General features: G+C 43.3%; 1 protein-coding gene across 1 annotated transcript; it reads left to right on the plus strand.

The window, feature by feature from the left end:
- The first annotated feature begins 559 nt into the window (after positions 1 to 559).
- On the plus strand, positions 560 to 25,852 carry DPT (dermatopontin). The gene is made up of 4 exons (XM_055324592.1): positions 560 to 1,012; positions 10,284 to 10,409; positions 20,689 to 20,796; positions 24,672 to 25,852. The coding sequence occupies exons 1-4, from the start codon at positions 708 to 710 to the stop codon at positions 24,736 to 24,738; spliced, it is 606 nt and encodes a 201-aa protein (XP_055180567.1). The 5' UTR covers positions 560 to 707; the 3' UTR covers positions 24,739 to 25,852.
- Positions 25,853 to 26,161: the final 309 nt, after the last annotated feature.

A 26,161-nucleotide genomic window follows, 5' to 3' on the forward strand; every position in this document is an offset into this window, starting at 1 on the left:
TACGTGAGAGCAGAACACAGTTTGTAGACGTAGCTAGGTCCAATTTCAGCAGCTTAAGAGGATGCTCAAGTGCAGAGATAGTGCCTAACTTCTCTCCCTGTGGGCCAACAGCACTTCCATGTGTGGCAATAATTCACAGAGTAGCCTTGCAAACTGGCATGCCACGTGTACACTCAGAGTCAAAAGACATGAGGCTGAGAACTTAAAAGAAACCAGGCATCTAAACTTGCAGAAAGCTTAATGACTCTGTGCCTTCACCCTTTTATTTTGGTGTTTTGAAATCACTCTGGGCATCTGTGGGGTCCTGCCAGTCTAGTTTGGAGAACAAATGAAGGGGTTTACTGGGGGAAGGGAGCAGAGGGAGGGAAGGTCCTGAGTGATGAGGGGGCAAACACACTGTCCTCTCAGGTGAAGGCTTCTAAGGGGTGTGAAGCCATTTGCTTTAATAATCTATTCACAGGGTTGTTCTTTCTCCAGAGAGTTTCTTTCATTTGTATGTTCCTTACATTTTCCTAGAATTCCACCTTAAAACAAACTGGATGGACTTATGGCCAGGATCTCCACGCCGAAAAGTTTTGCTTAAACGATGACACACTGCAGTTGGAGCCTGCTCACCCACATCTGGAAGCCACATGTCAGCGGCAGCTGTATAAAACGGTCAGCCCAGCAAACCTAGGGTGACACTTTTTGCCAGAAGCCCAGGCAGCATGGACCTCACTCTGCTATGGGTGCTTCTGTCACTGGTCACCGTGGCCTGGGGCCAGTACGGAGACTATGGGTACCCATACCAGCAGTACCATGACTATAGCGATGACGGGTGGGTGAATCTGAACCGGCAGGGTTTCAGCTACCAGTGTCCCCACAGGCAGGTGGTGGTGGCCGTGAGGAGCATCTTCAACAAGAAAGAAGGCTCAGACAGACAGTGGAACTATGCCTGCATGCCCACGCCGCAGAACCTCGGGGAGCCCACGGAGTGCTGGTGGGAAGAAATCAACAGAGCTGGGATGGAGTGGTAAGGGCAGCCTGCACTCTGGGGGGGGGGGGGCAAAGGGGGAGGGGGCATCGCAGCATATCCCTCACCCTGGCGAGGGGTGGGGGCTGCTTGACCCCAGCCTCTAAAGACTAGACCAGGACCTCATTCTCTCGAGGGCAGGGCTGCTGCCCAGTAGCCCACATTACAGGACAGAAACCCAGGATCTGCAGTGCCCATGGCAGATGGGCTCCTCTGTGGTTCTGCTCCTTCCAGAAGCGGCCCTCCTCTCAATTTGGTCCAGGGACTACCATGGGTCTGTGAAATGTTTTCTAGGCTGCAAAATGATAGGTACAGAAATGAAAAGTTTTTAAGACACTTTATAGCAATTTTAAGGTCGTTGTAATGTCCAGAAGGCATTCTTGTTTTGTAGTAATTTATTTTTACTGTTTTACAAAAGTATTGGTCCACAATAGTTTGGGGACAATAAATGACTAGACCTACCTCACTACAGACAGTTTGAGAAGTGTGGTTTTTGAAAACAAGTGAATGGAGGAGAGCGGGCAAAGAAATTCAGGCAAAGAGAAGTGAAATTAAATACCTCTCTGCTGCGCTGGTAAAATGTGCTCTCTCAGTCATAAGCACCAAAGTCCTTCTCTCTGTCTGAATTTAAAGTGGGTTTCACTGCCAGAAAATAGTTTACTAAAGACTTTTAGGGAGAAGCGCTGTTCTCGCTCAACTGGGCTCTGCCGCAGTCAATGGCATGGAAATGATCCAAGCCTGTGCTTTGCTGTGGGGTGTGACAGTCTCAGCCCCAGTAGTTGGTCAGGAGCCCATCCCAGTACTACTGACTGCTAGGTTGGCTATTCATGCATCCTGGATGGGGAGCAGGACCCCCGGGGGTGTGGTGGGGTAAGGTGGACCCTGGGGGTGACAGGCCCTGGGGGAGCCAGGTCCAGGGAGGAAGAAGCCCAGCTAGCAAGGTAGGCCGCTGCAGTGCTATCTGTAGAGTAGGACTCTATGAGGATTCCTGCAGGCATGTGGTAGAAAGAGCTTTGGGGTGGTCAAACTCTGGGGGATCACACAATCAGCAGACAGAACCATGATGAGACACTGAGAGGAAAAGACACTGACACGTGTGTAGAGGAGCCAGGCAAGAGAGGGGACTTCGGAGTAGTCAAAACAGCCGCCATTTATTGAGTGCTTACCCTGAGCTAGCACTATGCTGATGCTTTATATGGATTACCTCATTAATGCTCAAAACAAATCTAAGTCATTTTATTGGTAGACAAACTATGGTCTAGAGACCCAAGTGTTTCCTCAGCCAGAAAGTGATAAAGCCAGGATTTGGATCTAGTGAATTTACTCCAAAGTGTGTGCTCTTGGCCACAGTGATGAGCTACTTGAGAGCCTGCTGCTCCCACCTAATGCGGGCCATCAGCCCATCCAGAGGCCAGGACTGGACCCATGGAAGTTCTTCATCCTGGGGGGATGGGATCTGCAAGGTCACAGTGGAAGCCCAGCCCTGGAGGACTAGGCCTCTGGTGAGCAGATTTAATTATCCAAAACTCCTTCTGATAGGTGGCCAGCTCAGAGTCCAGCCTTGTCTCAAAGATTCCCACTGCCAGACCCATTGCCTGGCATGGAGCACAGGGCCAACCTAGGCATACCGTCTACCCTGTCCTCTCATCTATGGGTCATTATATGGGTGGGGTCCCTTTCTAATGTCCCTTTTTAGAGCCATATAGTAAAGCAGCACTCAGAGTTGATTTCTTAACCGCAAAGGAAGAGCCCTGGGCTCTGAGTCAGAAGGACTGGATTCAGATCCAGTTTCCAAGACTATGTGATCTTGCATCAGGGCAACTCTCTAGGCTCCCATCTCATCTGGAAAATGAGTGATCATACTACATGATCTCAGAAGAATCCATAACTCCAATACCCCATGCTCTGTTTGGCCCTGAAAATGCACTTGGATTTTTCTTGCATTCTGTTGATCTTTGTGTTTATCCCTGCTAGGGAGAGAAGGCAAATGATGTTTAGTTTTAAACTTGCCAACTTGCATCTGGTTTGTCATTAACTCCCAGACTATTTGAAGAAAAGCAAAAAAGGAAGGGAGTGGACATAACATGATTTTGTTTGGCCAATGAGAGTCTAGTGAGAGGCTGACAAGCAAGATCACTCTTCTACCTCTGCCTCCACATTTTGGGCTATGCTGACTCAAACAATTTTCTTTCCCCCTTTCCACACTCTGTTGCCTCCTACTCTGCTAATCACAGAGTAAAAAAATGTACAAACATGAAAAACAGCTCCTTTACAGTAAAACTCAACTGCCCCAGGTCTGATACCAATTACCCCAGAAGCATTTATTTAGATGATTATTACTTTGAGTTTAGACTACAGTCTCAGTGAAAAATCTGGAAGGAAAGAATTTGCTCATAGGCTGAGGGGTAGTTACACTTCCCATGGGCTGCAAGTTTTCAATCTGCCCTGGGAGAAGAGTTGTTGATAGTTTTGTGAATTTGGCTGTTTCATATAAATGAATCAGCTTGCAGGTTTATTTTAAGAGGGAGGAGGAGTCTCAACACAGATTTGACAACAATACATAGGATCTACTAAAGACATTTGCTAACTGAAGCACGGATTTAAAAGGTGCTCCACAGGGCACCTGGGTGAAACTCAGACTCTTGGCTGCAACTCAGGACATGATCTCAGGGTCCTCGGATTGAGCCCCGCCTCAGGCTCTGTGTTCAGCATGGCGTCTGCTTCAGATTCTCCTCCCATTCACTCTCCTCCTCTCTCAAATAAATAAATAAATAAATAAATAAATAAATAATAATATCTTTGAAAATAAAGAAATGAAAGGTGGTGCTCCAAGCATAGCTGAGTGGCTCATAACACTATTGTTTGCTATAATTTCTCTGTAGAAAAGTACCTCTTCAGGTGCCAGATTTGAGTGTGCATGCTGGCTCCCCTACTAATGACCACCAAGAGGCTTTAACTGAGTCCTAAGAGTGGCACTTTGCCATTTCAGAGCATGCCTAGGCTGTTCTCAGGGAATCTCTTCTAACTTGGCATGGCACAGGCTATAGGACATGTAGATACTATGTGGAACAAAATGAAGCTGGAATTTTTTAGTGAGGATGAGCTGTCATGTGGTAGAAGGAACTCTGGTCTTAGAATCAGGAAATCTTGATTCATAGCTCCTGTTTCTATCATCTCTTAGCCCTGTGGTCCTGAGGATTTGATTTGTCATTCTGGAAAAAGGAAGGTGTGGCACCCACCTCACAGTAGGGGATGTCACTGTGTGCTTATGGGAAAAATGTATAAAGGAACTCTAAATCTCAATGTAAACAAATGCACGTCACAGGCAGTCAATACAAGTTTAGTGAATCTGGAATTTGATGAGGCTGGTTTTGAGCAAGGCAGATTTACATGGAGCCTGAATTCAAAGTAACGACATTCTGTTTATTGGTACTTGCTTTCTTACTGCCTCCCTTCTACCCTGGCCCTGGGCTTCAAAAGATCTCAGGAAGGTATTTTTAAATGGTAGCTTCTATTAGAGCTGACCATTTAAATTTATGAACCCTGGGAAATACTCTATGCAGCATCAAATAAGACAAAGTCCCTACATTTGTGAAGCTTGTTTTGAAGAAGACAAATAATATACAAATACAAATCAGCTAATGACAAGTGCGCTACAGCAAATATATATCAGGTTGGGAGTAGAGGGTGGGAAATGTGGGTTTAGACATGGTAAACTGAGAAAGACTCTCTGAGGAGGAGGATGCTGTATGTTCTGAGTGCTCAGAACCACAAATCAGGGTGAGGAGGATTGCTCTGTATTATACAGAGCCCTCGTCTCCAGTAGAGTCAGATTATGGAAAACTGAGCTCCTGCCCACTATTCTCAGTTTCAGATTGACCTTGATGCTAACACAGCTCTGTAGGACAGTTTTCCTTTCTTCTCTTCTCTGTCATGTGGCTTGTCTTTGGTGAGTTCTTTTGCTCACTCATTCACTACCAAATGCTTATTATCACAATTTTGCCAGACCCTAGGAACATGAAGGTGAATGACATATAGTCTATGCCCTTAGTTACTCCTAGTCTAATCTTAGCCTGTGCTTACTGGGACTGTCCTTTAGAGAGGATTCCAGACCAAGTATAGTACCAAGTATAGAGTAGGTTCCAATGAGTATTTGTTGGAAGATTTAATGAACATTCTAAAACCCCGTGGACTATGTCATAAATGCCTTAGAGCAACTCAAAGGATTACTCTGGGGAAAATAGAATTAATAGGAATCAAGCCTTACTCTAAAATAGTGAATCTCTCTTGGTGGAATTTAAGCCCTCATCAAACTGGATTGGGGGAGAAATTTGGGGGAGTAAAGAAGGCTGTGTCATACAGTCTCCCCAACACAGAGAGCTCTTTTCCTATCTCTGCGTGTGGTTGGAAACTGGCTAACAGGACTGGAGCACATTGCATGTCTGTGGAACTGGGAGGAAAGAAACCAGCACAACTCGCCCACCCATTTGATGTGATTATGAAAGCTTGACCAAGATGGCACTGCTTTACACTGTTCTACACTAAACTCATCACTGTACGAGTTTGAACTTTTTTTATAAATTTAGAGCCAAACCAGCAGAGATTGGAGGGAAAGATGAAATCTCCACAAAAGAGTTCACCAACAAAACCATACATGTGCAAACATTCCAGTCCCAGCCTCCATCATTTGGCCTGATGGCTCTTGACCCAATGAAGGATGTAGGAGACAGGAAAAAAGCCTGGCTAGAGGGTGGGCCAGAAGCAAAGGACATTCTTGGAGCAACTCCCTGATAGCTCATGTACAAAGCCTTCGCCTCAGAAAAATGCGTTTGGATCCTGCTCTTCCAGTTTCCACATCGGCCAAGAGTTTGGCGGGTGTTCTCTTTCATTCATTCCTCGCAGTGACTTAGATGAGGTTCCACACAGTGTGGTAAAGATAGGGTGGGGACAGAACTTGGGTCTGATGCTTTCTCAACAACAGCTCTTCCCCTATTCCCTGTTGTTTTCTTGTTTTGTTGCTGCAGACACAGGAAAAGGTTTTCTGTCTTTGCTTTCCAGGTGACGGCCTCGAGATAAGCCACTTGCAGAAGACTACCCTCTCAGAGAAGGTCCTTGAATATTGTCAGGGAAGAGATAACTAACTGCCTTGTAATTTGCCTTCTAGAAAGTTTCTTCTGGCAGGGGGAGCAGGGCCAACAATGATCCAGTTTATAAAACAAAATTGAGCCTTCAGCTTTCAAAAGGATGGATGGTGAGAAAGAAAACACACCTTCTGAAGTGAGGAATAGACAGCCTCTGAAGCAGGGCCCCCAAGAACTCAGACTCCAAGGGGATGTTCTTAGGGAGTCCATGCCCAAGGCTCCACTGGGGTCTGTCACAATCCACCCAGAAGCTGCAGTCTTGGGTCCATACTCTTGTGGGGTGGTTCAGGAGCATTGAGCAGGCGCTGAGAAGTGAAGCAGAGCCTTTGGTGTGTCTTTTCACCACTAACCACTTTTTAAAAATTGAGTTTGAACCACTTCAGCAGTTCCAGCCCTCTCCTTTTCCTCCATCCCCCTCGTGTTCACAGCAGCCCTCACCCCTGCTCCCATGCTTGTTATCCCAAAGCTGCAGCTTGTGGCCAAATGTCTAAGTGAGTCTTGTCAAATAAGGTGCTTTTACAAAAAGGAGATTGAAAAGGACAGGAAGTGAGAGGAGGAAAGCCCATAGCTCTGTTCATGTCTCACCCTTAGCCTAAGCAAGCTTTGCTTCTAAGGGAGAAGGTGGATGTGGGGGGATCATCACTCACTCTTGGGGAAGTCTCAGGGCCCTTTCTGGATCTGAATGATAGGCTTTTCAATGTCAACTCTGCCTCTGGTGATAAAAGACTTCTGACCAGTTATCCATTCATTCGTTCTTCTGTTAAACATCTGCTAGACCTGTCGTGTCAGGCACTGTGTAGAATTCAAACTGAATGATCTTTCCCCCTAAGGAATTTACTATACACTAAAGTATCTATGCTACAAAGTGGGTGTGCATCAGCAACAAAGACAGCCAACCTCCCTGAGCTTTGTTTTAGGGAAACAGTAGCTCAGGGACTGCATTGGAGTCCATTAGATTTCCTCTGACTGAAGGACTGGGGAGCCAAGGTAGCTTTGGCCAAGTATGCACAAAATTGTAGAGTGGATGAAATGAAATACGATGACAATAATAAATAGCTTATTAATCATCAAAAACATCAATAATAAATAATTTATTAAGCACCAGAATGTATATGCATTGTCTTATTTGGTCTTCATAAAAACTTTTAAAAGTATGTGCCCATTCTACAAGTGAGAAAACTGAGGCTAACAGAGGCTATGAAGCCTGCCCGAGGTGACACAGCCAGAAGTGACTAGAGCACCAGTCCTACAGCATAGCCCGTACTCTTAGCCCTTCTGCTTTACTAATCCCCACATGAGTGTACCCTCAACAAAAATCTAATTCTGGAAGAATTAATTTCATTGTGTTGGCCACATGCACTATGAAACTCCAATGCATGCTTACTCTACCAAAATGTGAAGACTGTGGGACAGGAGCTAGGTGAAGAGAGCTCTGCTTGGTTTTCTAACTTTCAGCAGATGTTCTCAGGTCCTGGGCCTGTAGTATCCAAATAATCTTCACAGGGCAGCATTATCTGAGGTGGTGTGTGAGGGAGTGACACACGCTACCCATACAGGATTGTGGGGCCAGCTGCCTGGCTGACAGCTGGCGGAGAATTCACGGAACTTGGATTGCCTTCAAACTGGTACACCATGAAACAGGTCAGCTTAAAATAAAAAACTTATTTTTACTTATGAGAACTTACCATCCTGGGAACACTGTCCCCTGTGGTGATGAGAGTGCACAGGACAGACCAAAACAATGAAACAACAGCCACCAGGAAACCACAGGCTCACTGAGTTTCTGAAAGGGCTATTTTAGAGGAAGCCAGAATTGTAGTGATGGTGAGAAGGAAGATCACAGAAGCATCATTTACAACTTTGAGTGCTTTCTATTGAAAAGCTCTCACACTGCTAGAATTAGGATATAATAGACTATCTTGGACTATCCACTATCCCAGACCCAAGCATTCCATTCCAATCATGTGGCTTCCAAAATATGGCAAATGTTTTCCAGAGTGGCACTACTCCAGATGAGATGTGAGTAATGGTAGAGAAGGAAAGCTAGCACGTCAGGGCCGTAGGTCTCAATGCACACTTTAATCTTAATTTTAATCTGAATTCCTGATCTCCTATATCTGAGGTCTCTGGGGTCCATTAGAACCTCTTCCAAGTCCCAGGGACAGGCAACTCAGGCTAATCTGCAAGGCTGGCCAAGCACCAAACCCATCCCTCAGTTCCTTCAACACAGAAGCACTGTGATTGATACAGAAGAGTAGCCAGGCACAAGTTTGTTGAGTGGATGAACAAATAAATGCATGCATATTTGAATGTAGGTATGCATGAATGAATAAATGAATAATAAATGAGCAAAAAGGACAGATGTTTTCTGATCAGAGTCATGAAATGTATTTAATATCTAGTTTCATCAGATCCACAAGATCATTTCTACCTATTACAAAGAATAACACAAAACCAGTCACCACCAATGGCTTTATAGTTTGTGTGTCAGCAAGGTCCCTCTCACCTACCAGCACAGAGTACTTATTCTTACTTTATATGTTATATTTTCTGGAAACTTATCTGTACTTGGAAAACGGGGTTGTGTTCCAGTAGCTATCAAGCTACACGTAGACAATCTCCTGCTCTGCTCACTTATGAGAGGGAAAATGATCAGTGTCTGGGTGGATAGGAAATGCAGAGAACCTGATGGACTAAAGACTTATTTTGGAAGGATTTGTGAAAGACCCCACCTTATGTAGGAGCCCACTGTGGTAGAGTGGAGAACAGCATCCTCATCATCCAACAGAAAGTGGCAGCCTTCAGGCACCAGTGGGATATGGGGTATGGGTGGGAGAAAGCAATGCTTAGTTAGGAAGGTGCTGTGAAGATAAAAGGGGCCAATTCCTAGAGGCAGCTGCAGCCCAGCTAGAAAGAAAGAATGATAATGCATGTGGTCTCAGGGAGGGTCTGTGGACTAGAGAGGAAGAGTTACCTTCTTGGGAAAATTAGAAAGATCATCTAAGAAAGGTGAAAAACCCCCGGAGGGAGTTTGATAAGGTCAGTTGGCCTCTCACTATCCTGTAAGGAATGCCTCCATACGCAAGGACCCACTGTGGGCACGGGGGATAAATCCAAGTAAAACCTGCCCTAACCACAGAGATCTTACAGTCATGAGAACCTGAGGATGTGGTCCCAGTCTCCCTCTGCATGGCCCTGGACAATGTGTTGCACCCATCTAGGCTTTGTAGCTATGTGGGGCTAGAGTGAACAAGTGCCCTGTGCTAAGTCCCAAGGGTCTATTTGCTCTTTTTTTTTCTTTTAAGATTTTATTTATTTATTCATGAGAGACAGAGAAAGAGAGAGAGAGAGAGGCAGAGACACAGGCAGAGGAAGAAGCAGACTCCATGCAGGGAGCCCGATGTGGGACTCAATCCCAAGACCCCAGGATCACACCCTGGGCCGAAGGCAGGCGCTAAACTGCTGAGCCATCCAGGGATCCCCCCTCTATTTGCTCCTGAGCAAAAGAAATGTTGTTTGAAGTTCATCCATTCATTGTGTGTATCTTTGTCTTCTTTTTATTTTAAATGCAAGTAAAATAAATTGTGTTCTCTTTTAAGTGGCATAAATAATACAATCTTGTATTTGTGCAAATCTAGATGCTTCTATACCCATCCATTTATGCTTTCTTCTATCAATTCATAGAAGTCTATCAGGAGCAGTGCTCCCCAATTTCCTTCAGCTCAAATATTCTGAATCATTTGAATTTTAATGATCAGCATATATTATTTCTACAAATATGACAAAGTCTTTATTATTTGCATTAAAATAGGATAAATTGGGGTGCCTGCCTGGCCCAGTCAGTTAAGCGTCCGACTCTTGATTGCAGCACAGGTCATGATCTCAGGGTCCTGAGATCGAGCCCCGTGTCATGCTGTGCACTAGGAGTAAAACCTGCTTAAGTTCTCTCTCTCTCTCTCCCTCTATCGCTCCCTCCCACCTCTCTCTTTCCCTTCCTCTTGAAAAAAAAAAAGTAATAAATTGTCAAGGATCTAGGTCAGTTGAAGCATGGCCTGGCTCAGTAGCTGTGGGAGCTGGAGTTTTCGGCATCCTTGTCGTTAGTTTACTTGGAATGGTTCTCTTCTCTTCAGGTACCAGACATGCTCCAACAACGGGCTGGTGGCAGGGTTCCAGAGCCGCTACTTCGAATCTGTGCTGGATCGGGAGTGGCAGTTTTACTGCTGTCGCTACAGCAAGAGATGTCCATATTCCTGCTGGTGAGCATGGTAGCCAAATACAACCCCTAAAGACTCCTGGGGCTGAGGGAGAGTTTGGGGGGGTTCTCTGGTCCATGTTTCTGACTTCAGATAAGCCTGGGTTGTCGTGAACAAGCTTGGAAAGCAGCATGCAGCTGATAGAAGGAAATGAGTGTATAAAATTAATGAAAAGGCTAGAATAATAATCATACTGGGATAGACCTCTCAGCTCATCAACCCAATACATCTATATCCCTCTTTTGGCAGGAAAGAAACAAACAGAACAGTAGAACAAGGAAGTCACTTATCCAAAGATATCCAGCTATTTTATGGGGTTTCACCTCTAGAGCTGAGATCTATTGACTCCTATTACAGTGCTCTTTCTCTCATCACATCCAAGGCTGCGGGGGACCTGTTTGGGAATCTATTTTTTTCTTGTCACAGGTCAGAGTGGCAAATGTAGTATATAATTATACACCAAAGAAGCTAGTGTTTTCTAGATCAATTGGTAATTCCAGTTGGTATAATTTTGTTCCTTTCCTGCTCCCTGGGCTGATGCCAAATATTCCCTGATCTAGCTTTCAAACTGACTAGGAGAATATGTGTATATTTATTTACCCTGATAACTTCCACTGGGTGCTGACAACACAACTTATCCAAAGTTCTTCAGTCTAAAAACAAGCCAGGCATTTCTGCCTTGGACAAAGGGATCTAAAAGTGTCAACATTTGAAGCTTGGCTCACTCAAGTGATTTATCTCTCTGCAGTGTGATGCTTGAAAGGGGAGCTTTGCGGGTTATGTTTTCTTCTGCCACCAGACAGTGTTACTCCACAGATACCCACACAGGGCACAAAGGCTCTAGGCATAGGCAACTCCAAAAGCTAACATTTTTCTGTCTAAAGTAATGATGAATAATAAATTCAGAGCTCAAAGCCAGTCAATATCAGTAGCCATATGATGGAGCAGGGGCTTGCTCCAGCTCTCCAAAGCTGCCCCCATAAAGCAGTTCTCATCCTACCATGGCAGGTGAGCAGGAGTGGCTAGGATGTTAGGATAGAACTATGATAGATACTGAAGCAAAGACCTAAAGCCTGCACGTGGTGGGGTGGAGTGGAAGAAGCACCAATGGGACAACAATAAACTTGAGCTCCTGCCTCTGTATTGACAGGTCCCCTCTCCTTAAGTCCACCACTTAAAATGATGGCCAACCTCTTTTGGGTCTCTGAGATTTTTAAGAATCTGATGAATGCTGTAGATCTTGTCTTCAGAAAAAAGAAAATGCACCTCAGCATATTCAAACAAAAGTTTACACAGCATTTCCAGGAGCCTTCAAACTCCCTGAAGGCCACCAAAAGATCTTTGAGGTTCTTTTGAGCCCTAAAAATTCCTTGACTCCAAAGGTGCCTTTGCAAAAGGCAATACAGATGCCCATAACTGTTTTCAAAGAGAAGATGAAGGTCTTAAAGATGACTGGGCCCCACAGAGTGGGAAGAGAAGGTACGAGCCTGCCCCCTGGGACATAAGAGGCATGGCTTTCCCCAATCTTCCCATCCCCACGCTGCTAACAGAAAGTGCCGCCCCCCCCATCTGCCTCCCTTGTTGCAAGGCATTAAAAACCAGTTAAAATGTAAATAAATTATTTGAAAGAGTAAGCAGTTAATCCATTACTACATTAGCAAGACTTCCCCTCGGGCTCCAAAGGAATACATCAGGGTTGCGGTACACTGTGTGATCCAGAGGAGCATGTTCAGGAGAGAAGGGATAAAGAGAAGTCAGCCCCGAGCTACTGTGGTAGGGAGGATGGACAGCCTAAGGACAGTAGGGAATTCAAGTGTGTGTGGGGGGGCCTGTTTTCTGCCCCTCATGGATGCCCACTATCGCACTTAGTAGATTACATTTGAACTGGAAGATACATATATCCCCAGGGCCCAGTGTAATGCTTGGAACATAGAATCTGCTTGATAATTATTGAGTGCATATTTGAATAAATGATTCCGAATGGCATGCAGAATAAGGTGAAGAGGCCCAGAAAATATAATTTACTTACTTAACTCTAAAAGTTTTTTTTTTAAAATCTGGTTTTAAATCCCACTTTCCCATCCTTACCTAAGAATGTAAACTCTTTACAAGCAAAGATCTTTGTATTAATATATTCCAAGCCCTTAACTAATGCCAAGCACTTATTAGGCACTCGACATTTGTTGAATGAATGAATAACTTTGGCCTACTTTCTAATTCTGTGAAGATAAAATGAGATAATATATGTCTGCTTTTGCCACTGGCTTTGATCATACAGAATGGACCTGTGCCCTTCAACCTTCTCAGCTGCAGTGTAGACCCAGCCTCCTCACTAACTGAAGGGTCTTTCAAAGGCTGACTCTACCCAAGGTCATGACAGTCGGGGGTAGGATCACCCATCAGGAAGCAGAACTAGTGACTGGAGTTGGTTGTGTAGAGAAACAAGAGACATCCACTTAGACAGTGTAACCGGGGGTGATGGGCTCTTTGCTCTCCAGGCAAGAGAGAAAGGACCTGGGACACCTGCACGTCACATCACTGTAAGGACCGACTTCTCTGCCAAAATAGGTGGGAGATTCTGCCCCTCTAGTGGTCACACAGTCACTGGCTGGCCACCTAGCTTCTGGCCAAACAGAGCAGCAACAAGAAGTGGACGTAGGACCTGAGGCTTTTGATGATAAGGCAGGCAAGAAACTGAGGCTCACTCATTTTGGAAAAATTGTCAAACAGCAGTGGTGGGGGTGAATGGAGGTAAGGGTGGGATAAAGGAGAAATATCCAATCTTCCCAGGGTCCCCATACTCTATGCAGTCTGTGATCTGCATCACTATCCTGAGCATTGTTGCTTGAAGTTTACCCTGTTTCTTTGAATGCTGAGACCCAAAGACATCCAGGTCTCTATGTCTCAAAATCCCACTAATTTTCTAATGATGCTCCAGATTTCCATTGGTCATTTGGGAGCTGGTTCAAGGCTCCTCCTGCTCCCCACAAGTATTGGATGTCCTTCCTCTCACACACTTTAGAAATGACTTCTCAATTTCTCTTAGATGCAGCTCACCAATTAATTGCTAAGATGTTAAGAATTTCATGAACATAGCGATGCACATGTATGAACAAAGTCCTGAGGTTAAAAATGAAAAAAAAGGAAGATGAGCAACATGTCTTCAGTTGCCCAAGACATTCAGGGCCCTATGGCAAAACTGACCCTTAGCCTTGGTCTACAATAGCCTGCCCCCTCCCTCACCCGACTCTACCACCCAGACATGTCACTGATGGTCAGCAGAATCCATGGGGGAAAAGAGGAGAGAATTACTCCGAAAGATACAGCAAGTCAACTTGGAAGTATGTCCCTCTGAGCAAGGTTTTGTTTAGCTGCATCTATTTCTGACTTCATGGTGTTAGAGCTGAGAGCCACTGCGGTTGTCCAAGGAAATGGTACTTTTTCAAAGGGAAGCTTGGAGAAGCAGCAGAATGAGATTGCAGTATGCACCGTGGTATGCAGTTCATGACTCACTATCCCACTGGGGTATCTAGACATTTTAGTGGCATCCTTAAATTGCCTGAGTCATGACGTTATATTATATGTCCTTCTAAACTACATGAAGCGTCTAGAGCAGAAATTAGGTCTTATTTCTTCAGCATCTCGGCATATTGCCTGGCACAATATAGGCCCTTAATAAATTTCTTGAGTGAATGTTGCAGACCCATAGGAACAGTAACAGTGGTGAAACCTGACGTTGGTACGATGATGTTTTATAGTTGGAAAGGATTCTCTCAGAAGCATTATTTTATTTGGTCTTTCTAACAGCCCGTCAGAGTGAGAAGTGTTTTCCCACACCTTCCCACAGCGAAAACTGCTGATAACTTTCCTATTTGAAGCCTCCCCTCACATCACTTAAACTGGCTAGAATTACCTCCCAGGGAACTGGACGCATGTGGGTGGGAACATTTTTCTCTCCTACTTTGAAAGCCATTTTGCAGCACTGAGCCTGACCCTGTTTTGAACTAGCTAAATGAGCAACTATCATTTTGCATTTGCAAACATTTAAGGATTTAGAAATAGCACCACTCTTGTAGGAAAAGAAAAGAAAACAAATCATCCAACCAACTCCCAAATGAGTGCAAGATTTATTTGTTCCCTGGGGACCAAGGTGCTGCTCTCATTTCAGACTGTGAGGTTTCTCGTTGGATTGTATGGCCTCACTGAACTTTGGCAAAAGAGTGAATTAAGGATAGATTCAGACATGCTGTCATTAAACAGTCCCCACAGGATTGGATACATATATAAATTTTACACATATTTATTTACATATGAGAATTCAAATTCTTAGTCCAGTCTTCTGCAAACCACAAACACATGTCACTGAAGAAGCCACAACCCTTCAGAGCCTGTTTATAATAATTCCCCAGTCTCCAGGCAGCTGCAGCCCCTGCCTGCCACGCACCAGTCTCTCCCCCATCAGCATGCAAGGGAGGCTGGCCAGGCACAGGCTAAGGGTTCCAGGAACCGATGGTTTTGAATTGAGCATCGATTTCCAGTTCATCTCCAGACCTGTGGCCCTTCACTAGATTCGTTGCATATTATGTTTTGACGGAAAAAAATGTCATTCCTCAGAATCAACATAGATGACATTTCAGTTTTCCTCCAACCTTGAGCTCCTGTGACTCTCAAATGTCACTTTCTCCGCTGCTTATCTCCCCAGAAGCTCAGATCCTACACCAGAGAATATTTTTCTTAATTCCTAGGTAGTTCTAGTTAACAACAACAAAACCAGCCAACTGGAACATTCTCCTCCCCTGTCCCCACCCCAAAGCCTCAATCAAAGCTAATCTTTAACTCCTCATCTCGTGGTTCAGATTTTAATACAAGATGGGTGTTGTTTAATACAAGACTGGTCAACAAGACCAGTCCCCATGAAATCATGGCAGGGACAAGAATGATGTCATAGGCACCTCCACTGCTGTTTCTGTAACCTCCCACCCCCATTCAGGTGCCTGCTCAGCACTGTGCCCAGAGGCTGGTAAGAAGGGCAGCTTCTATGCTGGTTCCTCAAGCAAGTTAGAAGCTGTTATGACAGAGATGAAGACACTCACACTCCATTTTAGCTAGTCTAATTGCCTTTCCTGGAGTCTAGAGACAATCATTCATTCCTCCATTTATTAATTTATTTAATTGGCCAGTCAATGTGAATGGATATAAAATAAGTACAATTTATACACTTTGATTCTGTTCCCTATGATAATGATGATGATACTTTTATTTATTGAGCACCTAGCCCGTGCTCATGTGTTAGCTCTTTGCCTTCTCACACACAGAAAATATGATAGTTTCACACAGATGAGCGAACCGAGGGGCAGAAGTTATAACTCTTTCAAATTTCCAAAGTCTGTTCATGCAAGTCTATCTGCCTCCCAACCACATGCCCTCTGCCCCATCCTGGTTCTCTCAATCCAGGGGAGAAAGTAAGACCCACAGGGGTGAAGTATCAGGTAGCAACACAGTTGATATCTGGAAGAAAACAGGAAAGAGAGGGTTATTTTAGCTGGAGTAGAGATGTTGGAGATGGAGTTGTCCCCATCAGTGTTTAGGACCAAGATGACCATGATGTAATGTGGCTGATGAAAGCCAGCAGGAGTGGAGACAAATGTGTTTGCTGAGCAACCCCAGGCATAGACGGTGAGCTAGAAATTCAGTTCCAAGAGAGAAATTTGGAAAATTGTCAGAGGTTTTCCTCCTTCTAATTTAAGTCAGAGATATCTCTGGAACTGGTTTCCCTGTTGTGATACATATTTGAATCATTTGAAATATAAATCTCCAAAAGGCTGAAAAAAGACAGACATGAACATGCAAGGTTCTTTCTCATCCTCCCGGGGTCTAGGATCTTTCCACAGAGGAGGGCACTTTGGTGGCTACAGAGACCTGGTCATTCAATTCCACGGGGCCAGTTCCCCAGCTCTCTGGAGGAGAAGCCAAGTGGCTGCTCCTTTGCACATGCTTTCCTTTGTACATAACTGCATTTGGGCTGTATTTTTTTTTCATCTTTGTAAAAATAATTCAAACAAGTTCTGTTGCAGCTCCTATTCAGGATGCCACACCATTAACAAATTAGTCTAACCTAAAATATGCCCATTCCTGCTAGTTTACCTGGAAAAGCAGTATGCAAGAGCATTGCTCATGAACAGATTCTGTTTATTAAAAAAAAAAAAAATCCTCACTGATTTGCCTGTCAGAGAAGGACATACTCCTTGTAGCTGAATGTAGAGTGTAGGCCAACCTCAAAATATCAATTCTACAAATGCTGAATTTCTCCTCCATGCCACTGTGAACTAGCTCATTAAGGCTTATATGCTGCCAAGTACCACTGACCTTTAAAGGAGCACACCTTACTGGTCATCATCATGAAAAAAATGCTTTTATGGGATCCTGTTTTTTTTTTGTTGTTTTTTTTTTTTTAGATTTTTTTAAAATTTATTCATGAGAGACACAGAGAAAGAGAGGTAGAGACAAAGGCAGAAAGAGAAGCAGGCTCCATACAGGGAGGCTGACGTGGGACTTGATCTCGGGTCTCCAGGATCACACCCTGGGCTGAAGGCAGCGCTAAACTGCTGAGTCACCCAGGCTGCCCGGGATCCTGTTTTTTTTTTTTTTTAAACCAAATGCTAGATATGTAGTGCTGAGAAGTAACAGGATATTAAAACAGGATATTTAAAACAAGGTGCTAATTGGGAAATGGAGAAAATATGGGCAAAAACAGAATTAGAGGTTGGACTGAACAGAAAAAGCTTCTCTCAAATGTTGTTTGAACATTTGTTGGCAGAAAATGTATTATGGGGTAAGGAAGTGTACCCCAGTAGCCACTCATGGAGAAATGAGAGGAGGTGGGATGCCTGGGTGGCTCAGTGGTTAAGCATCTGCCTTTGGCTCAGGGAGTGATCCCAGGACCAGGGATTGAGTCCCACATCAGGTTCCCTGTAAGGAGCCTGCTTCTCCCTCTCCCTACATCTCTGCCTCTCTGTCTGTGTCTCCCATGAATAAATAAATAAAATCTTTTAAAAAAGGAAGTGAGAGAAGGAACACACACACACACACACACACACACACACACAGTTCTTTGTAAAGGGGTAGATACAGATCCTGATAGAAGAGCTTCAGTTATATACCCATCTCAGTCCATTGAATAAAGGCATCTTACTGATTGGCCCTTTCCTTCATCTTGCCAAGCTAAACCCTTGCTTGACTGTTGTAATTGGTCTAGGAATATATGGCGATGCTCTGCACGAAGTATGCTTTGCCAAACAGCTGCCTGGAGTGACCTAGTAATTCACAAGGAAGCTGGAACCTCACAGAACTCTTCCCCACCCGCCCTCAGGAAGCTCAATGCCACTGCTTATGAAACCCTGATCTGTTGTTTCCTTGTAGCGTCTTTTAATTTCCTGACAAGTCTCTATGCCTCTGTTTCAGTGTCTAGCTTTAAAAGTTTAAATTCTGTGTTTTCTCAGAGGAGCTATTACTGGGGCTTTCATTTATTAAGGCATTTTGTGTGTGCGTGATGTCATCAGGAACTAAATGGAGACACACCTATCTGGTTCTAAAACTCATATTGAAACAGCAGTTCCCTCTATGGATGGTTTTTGGGAGGTTCACTTTCTACTAATGATTTGGGCCATTTCTCCCTATTTTCAATTGCATTAAGCAGGCATAATTTACATCAATGTCCAATTTCCTTCCCTGGCCCTCTTAATCCAGGGTTCTATAAAATAGTCTAAACTTATCTCACAGTTTTGTAACAGAACAACAACCACCACCAAAAATCAAGTAAAACAAAACCCTAACTGGGACCAAGATGGAAATTTACCAATGAACATGCACCATGCCTTCTCCAGGGCAATCTAGAAATGTACTGATAGCAGTCTCCCACAGAGAGGCTTCCAGACAGACTGTCCAGTTGATCTGGGGGCCTATCTCTGATCACTATAAAAAATGAAGCAATAGAGAGTGCCAGATAAAATACTGGATAAACTTTTCCCTTCTGAAGTTTAAAACTTCACTATTTTTTATATGCAAGCCTTTCTTTTCCACTTTATTCCAAATTTGTTTAACTAAGCAAGTAATCTGACATCAAATCAGCAAAGACTTAAAAAATAAATATCTAGGGGCAGCCCTGGTGGCTCAGCGGTTTAGCGCTGCCTTCAGCCCAGGGCCTGAGCCTGGAGACCTGGGATCGAGTTCCACATTGGGCTCCCTGCATGGAGCCTGCTTCTTTTTCTGCCTGTGTCTCTGCCTCTCTGTTTCTTGAATAAATAAATAAAATCTTTAAAAATAAATAAATAAATAAATATCTAGACTGATTGTTTCCAAATAATTTTGCCATTGGATTTAGTTTAGTGTAGTATTGCCATATATAGATTTTTGGCTTTGAACATAAAAAATGTTTGGCAATTAGATTTTGTACATTGAATCTCAAGAGTGCCTCAAAGTTCTAGAAAATATTTTATGTTCCCTGAAGTAGGGAAAACACCTCTTACCCCATTTTTTTTAAATTCTAATTTGTATTATGTACAGTCTCAACCAATGCCTCATTTTGGGGTAAACTTTAGCACTTGTCAGCATCCTCATGGATCACAAATCTATGGGATCCAAGTAAGGGCCTATTAAGTCCACTTATGAGTCATTTAGCACTTTCATTAGAAAGAGGAAGTCCTTGTTTGGGTCTCTTTAGAAGCACAAAATAGATTTCTGAATTAGCAGAGCCTTATTTCCCTTCATGAGCACATTAAGTGAAAACACATGTAACGCATTCTGGGTTGGGCTTGGCATCCTAATGAAGCATAATTATGTCTTTTGTTTTTTAGATTTTTATTTTTATTTATTCATGAGAGACATAGAGAGAGGCAGAGACATAGACAGAGGGAGAAGCAGGCTCCCTGAAGAGAGCCTAATGCAGGGCTTGATCCCAGGACCCCAGATCACAACCTGAGCCAAAGGCAGAAGCTCAACCACTGAGCCACCCAGGTGCTCCAGAGCAATTATGTCTTGAGAAAAGTCCCAAAACAAGGATAATTACATCATGTGAAGAAGGAACAATTGTAACGGTAGAGAATGGGCATTCAGGGCTCTAGCTAACTCCACATTATCTTGAGCTAACCATTGATCTTGCTGCATCCAAACACTGAGATTCTCCTTGGAGAGCTTACAGTTTATAAATCGGTCTTTTTAAGATTTCATGATAATCCTTGCAATATTAAGTTTACACAGTGGAACATCTACCATCAACATATATACAACATATATACAATGACACAGTGAACCCAAATCAGATGAAATTACTGCCACTTACAACTGCCTTGGAGAAACAGACAACTTTGGCAGATCCATTTCACAATGAAAGGACTATTTTGGTCCCAAAGATCCCATAATGAAAATCATGAGATTCTAGATTTATTCCAGGTGGGCCATGGCAAACTTACTCATGTAGAGGCCTTGGATTAACTTAATCTTGGAGGGGGAAAGAAGGAAAAGGAGAAGGGGAAGAAGAAACAAAATTGCTCCTATGATCCACACATATCTTTTCTAGATCCAGTGGCAAACCTATAATGTAGCTTTCATTCTTCTATAGACCAGGAAACTGAGATTAAGTGACTCTCCCAAGGCCATTATTTATTAAGCAAATACTTACTATGTAGTAGGAACTGTTTTAGGTGCCACAAAACAATGGTGGACAAGGAAAAGACTACCTTTGTGCGGATTAAATACAACTTCATTTTTCATACACTTTAATCATAACTCACAGTAAAAAAACATGTTAAACTAGCACACCATACATACGTCATAAATACATGTATATAGTATATTTGAAATGAAATTTTTACACAGATACACAAGAACTTATCTTTAGCATATGCCCTGATATTTTCTATTCTACTTTTTCTTTTTTAAAGCTCATTTGGTAATAACCAATTAAATTGATTTCATGATCCACTAATAATCATAATCCACAGTTTGGAAACATGATTCCAGCAGGCTTAAATGGCATGGACTACTATCGACAGTAATTAATATTTCCTCAAGGACTGGGGAGTTATCAACATCTTGTGTAGTTTAACAACAAGAATAAGAAAGATGAGAAGCAGAAGGAAAGCACCCATCTTTTCACAGCCTGGAATGGTTTGGTGGGGGCCATCTAACTCTGGCTTGGGTATCCTGTCATATTCAAATGCCATCTCTTCTTTGTAATAATAGTGTATTTATCTTTTTCCTGTAAACTTTTATTCTTCCTGCATAGGCTGACCACAGAATATCCAGGCCACTATGGGGAGGAAATGGACATGATTTCCTACAATTATGACTACTATATGCGAGGAGCAACCACCACTTTCTCTGCAGTAGAAAGGTGAGCCTTCTTAGGGGCTAGGAGCTAAAGGAGGAGCCAGGGACCAGCTCCCAGCAAGGACCACATTGGCAGGAATTTCCATCCACTTTTTCCCCTAGTTTATTTCCTACTTGGTTTAGAATTAACTGAGAGTTGCCTGGGTGATGGAAGGCCATGGGAATGGAGCTATTTTCATAAACCCATTTCATGGAGCAGCTCACCCTTAGAGAGGAGGATGGGCTCCAGGCCACTCAGAGCACGAAAGCCTCAGCTTGGTCTCCTGCGATGTTCTAGGCTCTGCTCCCTTCACTCGATTTCAAAGAGCACTTTTTCTGATCCAGTGCCAGGAAGAGAGGGCAAAAATAGTCAAAGGAGTACCCACTGTCAAATTGGACCCCCAGGTGCCCATGCTGGTCTCTAGATAACCCCTACCCTGGGTTGCAGGGAGGGAGAAAAGAGAAGGGGAAGGGACTCCGCTTCCTTAGAAAGGAAAGGGGAGGATTTATATAACCTGAAGGCAAAACAAAATTCTTCCTTTCCTAAGCAGCTCCCCAATCCTATTCCAAATGCTCAGAACAATAGGAAGAACATGAGAACTTTCCTCCCTACTCAATAAATTCAGGTACTTTTGGTCAGGTGATAATCACTTTTACACAGTGCATGAAATCCTGAAAAGTCATAGTAAATGTTTTGCAAACAGAACAAAACTTATATTAACTCATTAAATAATGGACTGTGATGAATGTGAGTGTGACTTATTTTTCAGGGATATTTATGTTTTTAAATGAAATGATATCTCCCCTAACAGAAGTTAACATGGCCCAGAATTTAAAAAACAAGAACAAAACAATAGAACAAACATTAAACAGCTCTGAAAGGCACACTGCATGGTGTAGACTCCTTTATGTTTATTCCTAAGACAACCCTTCATTTCTCACACATTAATCATTTTTACTTTAGATCCATTTTTAAGCAGCTTAGTTACCTATTTTCTAGAGGCAGAAAATTTAAAAATAAACAGGATAAATAGTACATGGTATGAAAATTTCTTCACCAGCAGGAATAGTTAAATGATGTGGCACACATGCAAAATATATTTAAGAAAAGTAAAGATTAAAAAGAAAAAAAAAAAGGAAAGGAAAGGAAAGACTTTAGAACTCAAAACCGTGGGGGGCAGCCCAGGTGGCTCAGCGGTTTAGCGCCGCCTTCGGCCCAGTGCATGATCCTGGGGACCCGGGCTCGAGTCCCACATCAGGCTCCCTGCATGGAGCCTGCTTCTCCCTCTGCCTGTGTCTCTGCCTCTGTGTGTGTGTGTGTGTCTCTCATTAATAAATAAATAAAAATCTTTAAAAAAAAAAAAAACATGTGGGAGCCTGGTGACAATTAACAGGTGTGTCACCCCTGAGGACAGACTGTATAACAGTGCAGCAGGGTGCTCAGTATTCTTAATAATGTCTCCAAGTCAATAAGAAAATAAGTTCTGCATTGGCTGGTTAAGAAGGCAGGAAATAGGGCAGCCCGGGTGGCTGTGGCTCAGTGGTTTAGCCCTGCCTTCAGCCCAGGGCGAGATCCTGGAGACCCAGGATTGAGTCCCATGTCAGGCTCCCTGCAGAGAGCCTGCTTCTCCCTCTGCCTGTATCTCTGTCTCTCTCTGTGTCTCTCATGAATAAATAAATAAAATCTTTAGAAAAAAAAAAAGAAGGCAGGAAATAATATAATAAAGACTACTATCCAAAATTACTACTACATATATATAGTTAAAATACTGAATTCCCTTTGGCTTGAAATTTTTCATTTATGTGGATTAACCCCAAATCTTGGAAAACAGGTATCATGCCATGCATTTTTTAAAAAAATGAACATAGCCATGTGAATTTTGTTGCTGTCACTAACAATCAATGGCTTAAAGATCCACAGCATGTGTTCCTTCAGCTCTGCTGAAAGATACTAAGGCCATCAGCTTGGAGAAATATCCTCAGTCCAGGACCTACTGGTCAGGGACCTTCCTTCCATATGCAAATCATAGTGGGTTCCTCCTGGAATGGAGTTGCTCAGCCTGAGTACTATTGACATCTCAGGCCAGATAATTCTGTTGCCAGAGCCTGTCCTTCATTGCAGATGTTTAGTGGCATCCCTGATCCCTATCACTAGATGGCAGTAGAATCTCCCCTCCCCCATAATTGTGACAACTAAAAAATCCCCCAGGGGAGCAAAAATGTCCCTGCTTGAAAGATACTGTTCTGGAAAGAAATCAAAGACTGAGCTTGATTGAGTCCCTTGGTTCTCTTAGGACCAAGTCTAAAATTGGCTCAGCATCAATTAACAGCCTCTTAAAAGAGTAGTGTGAATGCCTGGCTGAAGAGCCTATTTATCTGTCTGTTGGTATACAGATAAATAAGACTCATTACAGTAATGAAATTCATTTGATAAACATGCATGCCACCAATATGCTAATCTCCATCTAAAAGAAGCCATGTCCTCTGTTGACAACTGCAGGAATAAATACTAATAAATAGTTGGGCACCAAGGCTCTCAGGACTCGTACCAGGAGAAGCTCTTCCAAATAATTTTAAATAAATCACTTGGAGCAGCAGACTCAGAACTACAAACCCTGATTTAGGCTGACCAATATGTCCCATAGCTGCTGGCAAGAGGTATCTCCCAGAACTAAATGTGGTCAATCTCATGTTCCAGATCAAAGGCTGGATGGAGACCTCTCAGTATTACCTGTTGGTTAGGATAAACTCAACTGGGAAGAAGCCTCCAGGTTGAAAGGGAGAAGGATAATTCGAAAATTAAATGACCCAGCTGTGCTTTGGAAGGATTTGCATGATCATATCTGGAGTGACTCTTGATTTTTGCCCTTTGTTGGGACTTTGCAGAGGATTTCACAGCCATGTCCTCTGATAGGGTTATGGGCATATAATTATGGAGATATTGTTGTGTAAGAGAAAGAATAAGATTTCAGGTCGACACTTGGAACCTGAAATTGTCACTTCCTTGTCTTAAAGAATGTCACATGTTGCTCTAAGTCTACTTCTCCACCTAAATTATGAATCATGGTGAAGAGTAAATGAGCAAACCTGGACACCAGTGCAATGTTTTTGATATACTGAATGCACTCACAGAATAATGATTACAATTGATATATCACTGTTAAATGATACTACACCAGAATAGCGCCATGCAGAGTAGGCACTCAATAAATTTTTGTTCAATAGGTGAACAAAGAACATAGGCTTGCCCTTAGCAAAGAACATTCATTGAAGTGTATCCACACCACATTTTCCAAAACTGAGCAATTGTATGTACTTTCATACCCATGCCTGACATCTAGAACTAATACGCAATTCAATTTCTGTTATTCATGAATGGCAGGCATTTTCTTTTCGACTTTATGAGGTTTTAGAGTTATTTCCCTTCACTTAGTTTCCCTACAGTAGTGTTTTCTGAAGGGAAACACATTGCATATAATATGGAGCCTAGAATGTAGTAAGTATTCAGTAAAAAAATAAGTGAGCAAATGGGTGGCCTGTTTAAGAGAAGATTCTTTACAATGGAATGGAGACAATGTTAAATAAATGCTTTTATTTCAAGCTGTTAACCTATTTGTCCTTGAGGTACCCGTGGGACAGAGCAGTGCCAGCTGACCCTGAATGACAAATAGGACCTCCACATAGCCAGTAACCTACAATGTGCCACCTGCACAGAGGAGGGAGGTGTCTAGGACTCCAGACCTCACAGATGATTACCTGATGGTTTTCTAGAGACTTCCTACAGTACAAAGTGAGATAAGGTGTTCCTTCAGTTCCTAAATTCTCCAAAGGTTGTTCACTGCTTTTCCCTCAGCAGTGATTTTTCTCACTGGCATTGGTTTTCTGACTCTCTCCCCACAGGGATCGCCAGTGGAAGTTCATAATGTGCCGGATGACTGACTATGACTGTGAATTTGCAAATGTTTAGCTCTGCCACTTACCAAATCTGGGTGAGGGGAAGGGGGCCAGGAGACCTGAGGATGTCCACATACATCAACATCAGCTGGAGCTCCGAAGCGGTTTCTGCTGCTCTTTTCTTCTCCCTGAGTTGGTTAGTGGCTGCAGTGCCAGCTTCCTGGGCCTTTCTGACTAGTATCACACTTACAATTAAATCCACAATTAAATCATGTTCCCACTTTCAACATATTCCATAGCAACCGTTTTATATGACTGACAATGGCTTTCTTGCACACTGCATATACAGTGTGCATGCTCACAGCCAGAAAAAAGCCTGGTTCCTGGGCCACCTCTCACAGCTTCACTACTGCTTTTACTACCAAATGAGCTGCAGGCAGGCCTGGGGCTGAACAGTATCTATTAAGAAGTTCAGTGTAGTGGAGTGAATGGCAGAAATTAAAGAAGGTGGCAATGAAGGTTCTTTGCAGGTCAGTCTATTTGAATGAAACCCAGGGTCCTCATCAAGCCTTAATGGGACATGCTTCTACTCTTCCCCTCCACATAAGCCATGCTTGCTTGGAAGTCCAAAGTGCAGAGTTCTGTGCTCCAGGAGGAAGGGGGCAGGAGGTAAAATGGAAAGATGAAAGAGTCTGGGCAGAGCTGAAAGCCTTAGCATTGGAAGAATTTCCTGAATTGAAGGAAGACTGTAGCCATCCCCAGTTATGCCAGTGATGCAGAAACCAGAGAAACCTATGCAAACCTGGCTCGAGTCAGACAAGAATAAGGAAGAAGACAGAGAGAATGAGACTCCAGTTAGGAACTTGAGGGGAAAGAAAGAATGCCCAGGTTGCTTTGGGAATAGAAAAGGATGTTTGAGTTACTGGCACCAGGAGATGTGTTCAGGACTCCTGGGAATACTGGCATATGCCCTGGTAGCCGTAGAAGTTATCAGCAAACTCACCAGCATAGGTCCCAATTTTCTAGCTGGGAAAGGCTGCCCTGAGACTCTATTTCCCTTCTATGTATAATTTAGGGATATATTTTGCAGAGTTGACACTATCTTTCCTCCACCTGTGATGTCTCTGTCCCCAGCCCTTTGTACTCTCTTCATCATAAAAGGAATAAAAATGGTAATATTCACTGTGCTGCAAATGTTAAGGGTCAATTTTTGGTCTCTACCCCTCCCCTTTCCAATTATTCATCCCATCCATTAGGAAAATGTAGCTTATCATTGTGACTTGTGCCAAGCATGTTGCAAGGCATCAGGACAACAACGATGACAAGAAAAGAGTATAGTTAGCGAATCTAATAATTAAAACATAAAGTGCTAAGTGGTTTCACTAAAGACTGAACGAAGGGTAAAACCACACTTTTTGGCTTTGGATGTAACCTAATTTGCCATCAGCATACTTCGGCCCTCCTCCCACCAACATGTCACATGCATTTTTGACACT

Source organism: Nyctereutes procyonoides, unplaced genomic scaffold (assembly GCF_905146905.1).
Source record: "Nyctereutes procyonoides isolate TBG_1078 unplaced genomic scaffold, NYPRO_anot_genome, whole genome shotgun sequence".
NCBI classification, from domain to species: domain Eukaryota; kingdom Metazoa; phylum Chordata; class Mammalia; order Carnivora; family Canidae; genus Nyctereutes; species Nyctereutes procyonoides.